We start from the raw sequence: 8956 nt of genomic DNA on the forward strand, positions 1-8956 counted from the left end.
AAATGTTATATTGAACAGAAAAATGTATTGTATTTTAATGCGCGTGTTCGGCATTTATTTGTTGTTAGTCCAGGTTTGCGTTGGTGAACGATTTATCAATAAATTATTCAAGTTTCCGAACATGACTGAGTTCACTTTTAGTTAAGTCAAATAAAAACTACACTAAATATCAGTAAAAAATACCGCAGCCTATATTCAAGCGGGTAGTAGGCTTGAGTGAAGAATACCGGTAACTTACTTCACAGTGTAGATTTTAACGATCTGTTTTAGCCTGATGCTGAGAGTACGTTGTGGCAATATTAAAATGCCCTAGCTTTCGGAACACAGTTCCCTAGTCATGTGCTATGACGAAGGGTAACTTAGTTTTCAAAACCCTGACTAGGTTTAATAATGAGCAAATTCGCACCATTATGCTTGCAACTTACTTGTAGCCAGGGTTCATATGCCCTATAGAAATGTATTCATGTTGTAGAGTGTTGTCTCATACGTGCTTGCCACATGACAAATCCATCCCGAGTAGAAGTAATTGCAAAAGATAACAGATTAAGTAAAGTTCTATCTGGCTGCAACCTGTGTTCAGGATGCATAGCAAATGTCCTGTGGAGATGTGCTAATGAGTAATATCAAGAGTAGTTAGAGCGTTGTCTCGCACCTCATCTCCACACGCGCATTAACAAAACAACATATTTTTTGTTCAATATAACATTTTGTATGAAAGCATTGCCCTACCTGCCAAGCTGATACAATCTGCAGACTTTACTAGGAATGGCACCTAAATGAACGGGCGCCACAGTGCTCCGCACCTAAATATCCAGACGCCACAGTGTGCGCGCCTATTTGACCGGCGCCTAAAAGATGTGGACCCCTAGATTACTATTATTATCGATACGCAACCACTAAACTACAGTGCTCTATAAAATACTCTGGCGCAAAAATTTGGAATAATATACCAGATGAAATTCGCAAATCCTCCTTCACAACTTTTAAAAGAATGTACAAAAAGAAAATTATTGACACATATTAGGCAAATGCTAAATTACTAATCAGACTTGCAATTGTAACACAGGCTGCGTTGGCCTACCTGAATATTTTTAATTTCTTATCCTCTTGGACAGCTTCACTGTTATTTATTTATTATGATTTCTTTCTCTCAATTAGCCAATTGTAATTATCATTGATGAGTTAAGGGCTGGCTGCTTGACTTGAAGATTTTGAATGGTCACTTCGCAGCCTCCCGCTGTTGTGATGCTTTCATCATTTTCTTTTTTTAATTATAATCATGTCAACAGTTTTACTATTTACATTCTGTTTTGATTTATTGTATATCTTTTTCGCAGCAGCTAATAAACATCTAAATATCTATTATTATGAAAACTGTCTTTTCAAAGCATGTCTTATCTATTGTTTTTGTGCAATCTCTGCTAGAATGTAAGTTTGCAAAAAACTTGAAATGATAAAATTGTTGATTAATGATGACCACAGTGTCTCGTCTAACAAACAGAAATTGTATTTTTTAATACAGGGCTTATTATACATAACAAAATGAATGAAATATATAGTTACAAAACTGTTTTTGTGCAAAACATTCCTCAAACTTGTTCAAATGACCATCTCAATGAAGTGTTCAGTGTGATTGGGCCAATAAAAGAAGGTTTTGTTGTCAAACCCAATACAGCGAGCCTCGATAATGATGTTAGAAAAAAGTTATTTGGTTTTGTCACTTACCACTCCCACGATGATTGCAAATCTGCTGTGAATGCATCTCCATCGACGTTCATCCTTGATGGCATGCAACCAAAAGTAACTTTGGCTAAAAAGAAAAGGTTTTCAAAGTCGATAAAATCAAAAGAAAAGAGAAAAGAATACATGAAAACAATGAAAGAAAAGAAGGCTTTAAAAAAAGAAGAAGAAGCCGCAGTAGAAGATGATGGCATAGATCCAGGATTTGAAGTTGTACCTGTAGAAAAATCTAAAAAACTTTCGGAAAGAATAGATGAGAATAACACGGGAAATGAAACAAAATCAAAAACTGCATTACCACCGAGCACTGTTGTAATTAGTGGTTTTCCATCCACTTATACGATTGCTAACTTTATCGAGGTTTGGAAAGTGAAAGATTTAGCATTGCCGGAAGAGTTTGTGATTGTTCCTATTAAAGAATCTTCAAATAATGAAGCTATTGCTCATGCTGTCATGAAGAACAAACAAGCTGCTTTGAAAATTGTTTTTCATTTGAATGGTGTTTCTTTTGGAGACGTGATGTTTAAAGCAACATTGAAATTTGACCCCAATTCAAAAGACTTCAGAAAATCAGCAAAGAAATCTCGACTCATTGTCAGAAATCTTAGTTTCAATTGCACTGAAGAAGATCTTCGCAATGCCTTTGAAAGGTCTGAAAGTGGTTTCATTTCATTGCTACATTATAAAACAACTCATAAAGTGGCTTAGGAACTTTTTCTGTCATATCAATCCTTTGAAACATAACGTTAGTACTGTAGTCACGTGGTGAGTTTGATTCTAAATTCACCTGTATTTACCCACTCAACCATTTCTGTCATATTTTGCTCTTCTTGTGTGCTTGTTTTTTTAAAACTTTTTTGTATCATTGCCAATTTGTTTTATGAAGCAGGTCAATAATATTAAATATTTTTTTGTGAAAGCCATGACCCTTTTCAAGTTGATAGTGATGTGTCCATTACTGCTCAGGTATGGAAATGTCACCCATGTGGAACTGCCCCAAAAGAAAGATGGAAAAAAATTGGGGTACGCCTTCGTTCAGCTGTCCCATGTCTTTGAAGCAATGAAGGCGATCAAGGAAATCAACATGTCGGAAATCAAAGGACGGAAAGTAGCGGTGGATTGGGCTTTTGCAAGAGAGAAGTATAAAAGAATTTTCCAAGCAGACTCCACTAAAACCCAAGAAACTTCAGGTTCGATGCTTTTTTATAATTTTAAGCATTTGGAAGTGAAGTTTGTGTTTCTTGACGTATTCTAAAAGCGAAAGAACGTTTTATCTATGTGAATTCATCATTTGGTTGAGAAAAACAGTTTTTAACCAACGTCATCGAAAGCAAGCTAATAAAAGTTTTTATACTTTTCAGATCGGGAAGAAAATAGTGATGATGAAGATGAAGATCAGGATGATGGTAGTGATGCAGATCAGTCTGAACTGAGTGATGATGAGGATAGTTTTGAAATCGAAGATGACACTGCTAATGAAGTTAGTAGAAATGATGATGATGCATCTGATACTGACGGTGACCATTCTGATGAAGAATCTGACGATAATAATCCAGAAAGTGATGATGAAAGGGAAGATGGTGATGCTGACAATTTATATGAAAAGGATCTAAACAAAGGTATCGCAAGGCCGAAAGAATTTCTTATTTGCTAACTTTGTTGGAGTTAGCATTTACTTCTACCCTCTACGTTTCACTGAAGTGGTGAGACTTGCCATCTTCATATTTTAATCAGTAATCCACTTGGTATCTGAAGAAGAGCACAGTGAGAGGGCAAGTATCTCTCCTCACGACAATCAAAATCTAAAATCACTCTTAATTATAATTTGTGTTAAAGACATGACATGTACTGTACATTATATAAAATCGCTGCAAGTAAGCCACTTGTTGAGCAGTGTTTGTCCTTTGCTACAAAGCACTGTGAAATGCTGATTGCTGAAATCCATTATATCTCAGTACACGATGTAAGTTCGATAATGTCCTAGTAGTTGAACTTGAACATCAGATTTTGTTGCTTCCATGCAGGCTTTGCATGGTTCATCCAAAGACCATCTTGGCCTGGACACCGTACACAAGTCTTCAAACTGAAGGCTGAAGTCGATTGCAGAAAACATGTATTTGGGTCCTATATTTGTCTAAAACGTTCTTTAAGGTTTTTATTCAACTGTTTCAGTGTTCAAATATTTTTTTACTATGAGAACCTTCAGGATGAGAACAAAATTATAGACAACGGTCTATCTGTCTATGGTTAAAAAAATCACCTCTCTATCAAAATTGTAGAAAAAAATTAGTATTTTATCAAGCAATATTGAAACGCAATTCATTAGTTCACACATAGAATGTAATTCTTTATACGTAGTTTCAATAAGTTTCATTAACATACTTTATCAACTATTAGTATGGTAACATTCAGATTGCAAAATGAAAAAAGCATTGAACACTGAAACAATTGAAACATTTTAGGCAAATATAGGACCCAAGTATAAGTTTATCTGCAATCGACTTCAGCCTTCAGTTTGAAGACTTGTGTATGGTGTCCAGGCCATCTATTTTCGTAGGCCACGAACCAAACACAAATTATTTTTGGTGATTAGTTCCAATACCAAACTAAAGAGGAGTAAGATGGTCTTTGGATGAACCATGCAAAGCCTGCATGGAAGCAACAAAATGCAAAGCCTGCATGGAAGCAACAAACTTTTATCTGCAATCGATTTCAGTCTTGAAGTCTTGTGCACTGTGACCAGGTCATCTATTTTCGTAGGCGATGGTTTCGTTTAATTTTGTTGCTAATGTATCCAACTTTTATAGCTGAAAAGTCGTTAAAAGATGGTAAGGTGAAGAAAAAAGTCTCCTCCGATGTCCATGAAGGAAAAACAGTGTTTCTTCGTAATTTGTCCTTTGATCTCGATGAAGAAGAACTCTCTGATACTGTGAAAAGATTTGGAGAGATAAAATATTGCAAAGTAGGAGATGTTAAACTTCTTTTTATCCCAAAAAATGTGTTTTTTTAAAGGTAGCTTACCGTAAGTAGCGCTTAACTTATCGGTGTTAGTTTTTTCCGTAACTTTTTTTAAAAAGTGTATTTATAAAATAAAAAAAGACTTGAAAAAAAGAAATGAAAAAAGAAAGTCAAGTAAGTCCAAGACATTTGGTAAAACCTTAATTTCATTTTCTACTATCTAAAAACTTACAAAAGGAAGCAACGATTTTCAAGGACATGTTGGTAGCTTGAATCATGGTTTTCTCGTTATTTCCTCCTGTGTAAACGTCAAGTCAAACATATTGATAGCTTTGTTGGAAAAGTAATTAATTGTGGTCATTACATTGGCGTTTTAATTCAACTGATTTTTTTTCACGAAAAACTTACAGATCGTGCAGAATCCCGACACCGGTTTCTCCAAAGGATGTGCGTTCGTTCAGTTCTTAACCAAAGACGCCGCGGATGAATGTGTGACCTCGCTTGAACGAGAGGCTACGGTAACTCAACTGTCTCATTGCGTTGTTTTTATCAAAAAGTTACTTTGCTACCCAGCGCCAGCAGTTAAATTGTTGAGCTGATACTTGAAAGTCACGAATTCAACACCAACAGTGGTAGTAGTTTGGTATCCGGATTGCTATAACGTCTCTGGACTTTCAATCGCTCCTTAACTGATTCTAAAGTTAAATAATTTTGCTCCGACTCCAAATCTCTCCGTATGAATGAATAGTTCTAGCTTGACGTATTTCGACGATGCTCACAGAATCTTCCCTGGCTACAGCTGCGTGCTTCGGTTGTTGCATGTATTGTATGCACATAATGCACTATTGGTTTAACGATGTGCTATTGAATTGAGATTTTGACACTCCCAAATAAATGGAGCTATATTTGAAGAGCAACTCGTTTAACAGCGTTTGGAAATTCGACTCTATCAAGACAGTTTTAATCTTTACATCCGTTATCTTGTAAAGTTGTCGCAATTTCACGTAAAGTCTTCAACGAAATCGCTTCCTTTTGCTTCACTTTTGGTAACGTGGCATCACACTCTCGTTGCAATAAATTTTTAAACTTACCAGAGAGTTACCTTGCGCGGCCGAACTATCTTCGCCAGTGTCGCCCACAGCCAGGAAAAACTGAAGACAGTTTTGAAAGAGAAGAAAGAAGCTAAGGTTAAAAAGGGAGAAAAAAGAAATCTTTACTTGGCTAATGAAGGTCTCATCAGACCAGGTATTTGCTTGAAAAGAATAGCACCTTCAAGTTTTTGTTGCTTTATCACATTGTTTGTCTGATCTTATTTATTACTTCAAATTATCTAGTTATCTTATTTTTCATTTGTCAACTCAAATTTCTGTCGGTAGGATGGTGCAGTATATCAGACCCTCGCATTCCAAAAATTCCAATCATGCAATTCTGGTTCGACTCTCGGTTTAAGCTGGTTGTTAAAAACACTGCTCACTTCAGGGTGTAATAAATTGGTTGGGCATAGCTGCTGAATGAAAGGCGGCCGGAAGAAAGGAACTGGCCACCCTACTCTCGTTAGTGCCCAAGGCTTAGTATAATGAGAACCTTATCTTATCTCCCGATGCTTGGATTCAAGTATGAAACTTACCTCTATTTGTCATCTGAGTTCAGTTTGTCCTGCACTCAAGGTTATATTTGAAAGTCATGCGAAAAAACATACTACGCCATGCATTCTACACCATGGCCATGCACAACGCAAAAGTTGTTCGCATCTACCTTTTTCACATTTCAATGTCTAAAATCTCTCTTGGTATCAAGAAACATAGATATTTTACTTCTTCTGGATTTATTCCCACTTCAAGTGGGGTTGCCGGTGCAGATTGCAGTCCTCCACATCACTCTCAGCAGCATCTACTTCTTTCACTCCTACTATTTTTATATCTTCTGCTACAGTCTCTCCATCTTCTGTCTAGCCTTCCTTTCTTTTGTTTCCTAACTTCTAAATTTCTCTCATTCTTCTTATTTCACTGCAGAAATTAAAAAAAAAATCTTTACCAGGCACTCAAGCTGCAAGAGGACTGAGTGAAATAGAACTCAAAAAGCGTCAGAAGATCGAAGAAGCAAAGCGCGCGAAACTGAAGAATCCGAGCGTCTTTGTTTCAACGACGCGGCTTTGTGTCCACAACATCCCCCGCCATGTTGATGACGGCGACCTCAAGGTGTGGTCAAGTGACGTAGTTTTTCTAATATTAATTTTTTTCTGTATACATTCAGAAAGAATCTTACATTGTGCCGTGAAATAGTATCGAAATAGGTTTTACAAATAGTGTGGTTGTGGTTTTTCTTAAGTTTCTGTCTATTTTTGCCAAGTATAAAAATAAAACTTTCAATGAAATCACTTTAATCCAATATTTATTTCCCTTTTGTTAAAATTTTTAAGCAAAACTAAAAATGTATATGATATACAGTACATACAGCTGTTTAAGTGTTTTACTTGGCCTGTATTAACGTTGTTTCTTCATTGTTGTCGCTTTCCCATAGCTATATTTTAAACAAAACTTGCAGTTTCATGACTTTAGAAATGACTTGTGGCTGTATTGCCTCTGCACAGCACAGCTTTTAGAAACATCATCAGGAAATTGTAAGGCAACATAAAAAGCCGATTGTCGTCATATCAAGGCCACAACTGTGAATAGAATTCTGCTCAAATCAGCAAATCATGTGACATCCAATTCCATAAATATGATGTTTAAACATTTTTGCTTTTATAAATATCACTTGCGCTAGGTCGCTTTGTTAACCTTACTATGTATCATTAGCGGACACCCTGAAAATACTCCTAGAAGTTGCACAGAAAATCTGTTACTGTGCAGTCTTCTGCTTCCGATCGTCTTACCTTAACAGACTTTCTTATTTAAATATGTCACCCCAGTTTCTTCTTATACTTTGTAAGATACTTTTCGATCAATTTAACTTTTCAGTACTTTTTTTTTAATCAATGTGTGGCGTTTTATCTGCAGAAAATCTTCCTCAAATCCTTCGAGGGTGAAAAGGGTGTCCGAATCACCGAGGTCAGGATAATGCGCGACCTCCAGAATGTCAACGAGTCGGGGAAGGCGCGCTCGCGGGGATTCGCGTTTATTAACTTCGCCAAACATGATCACGCAATCCGAGGCTTGCGGGCGGTCAACAACAACCCGGATATTTTTGGCGCTAGCAAGCGGCCGATCGTTGAGTTTTCACTGGAAAACAAGAAGGCGCTAGAGCTGCAACTGCAGAGGAGGAAGCGACAACTCGCCAAAAACAAACTGAAGCAGACTATGGCTCCTGCCGCCACCGAGAAAAAGGAAGCTCCGCCTTTGAACAGAAAAGAAAGAAGAATACAGAGATTGCGTGAGCAGCGGAAGCAGAAACGCGAAACAAATCCATTCGGAGGAGACAACGCGGGCGTTCCAGTCACTCGTTTGACTTCGCAAGTGATCCAGTCCACCAAGAAGGAAGACAGAAAGGAGTTTGAAGGCAGTTCCTGCATGACATCTAGCGGAAAGAAAGTAAAGATGTCAAAGCATCTCGGACCCAAAATCCGGCAGCGCAATAAGGGCTTAATTTTGAAACAAATTCGAGAAAGCAAAAAGCTAAATAAAAAAGGAAACCCTAAAACCTTAACAAATCAAAAAGAGAAGCGAACAATGTCAAAAGAACCGCGTCCACTGGTGATTAACAAAGGAACTGAAAATCCTAAGTATGGGTCCAGGAAGCGTCGAGTAAATTCAGATTTGCGTCAAGACCGAGAGTTCAACGAACTGCTTTCAAAATATACGAAGAAGTTTCAATCTAATTCTGGCTTGAACGTCAAGCAAACCAAATGGTTTGAATCATAACTTAAATTTTTCTATCTTGTCTAAGTGCATATGATCGCAGTGACGTATGAATGATGTTGCTGCTAGCGTTAGCCCAGACAGCAGACTCCGCCATTTTTTTACATTGATTCAACGTCTACTATGTAAAAATGACGGATTTTGCTATCTATTTGTCAGCTCAATAAATTCGGTGACTCTGACTGATCACAACAAAAGTTGAAATCCCAATTTGCCAACGCTGAGTCATGCATAGCCGAGTGGTATGAGCCCTGGTTCGTCGTTCAATAGGGCGCCGGTTCGACACCGCTCAAGAGCATGTTTCTTAGGCAAGACACGCCGTCGATTGCGGAGTGACCTTTCGACTGTAGCCCTGGATTTCTCTAACGTAAGAATACGCTGCTCTGGAGAGAAATTCCCAC

General features: G+C 37.5%; 1 protein-coding gene across 1 annotated transcript; it reads left to right on the forward strand.

Moving 5' to 3' along the window:
- Positions 1-1453: 1453 nt before the first annotated feature.
- Positions 1454-8767, forward strand: LOC145775843 (RNA-binding protein 28-like). Its single transcript, XM_082587224.1, has 8 exons — positions 1454-2390; positions 2707-2930; positions 3102-3359; positions 4548-4702; positions 5109-5216; positions 5793-5943; positions 6736-6896; positions 7698-8767. Exons 1-8 carry the CDS (start codon positions 1543-1545, stop codon positions 8556-8558), a joined length of 2766 nt encoding a protein of 921 aa, XP_082443350.1. The 5' UTR covers positions 1454-1542; the 3' UTR covers positions 8559-8767.
- The last annotated feature ends 189 nt before the right edge of the window (positions 8768-8956 follow it).

The sequence above is a fragment of the Aplidium turbinatum genome, chromosome 8 (genome assembly GCF_918807975.1).
Source record: "Aplidium turbinatum chromosome 8, kaAplTurb1.1, whole genome shotgun sequence".
NCBI lineage: Eukaryota > Metazoa > Chordata > Ascidiacea > Aplousobranchia > Polyclinidae > Aplidium > Aplidium turbinatum.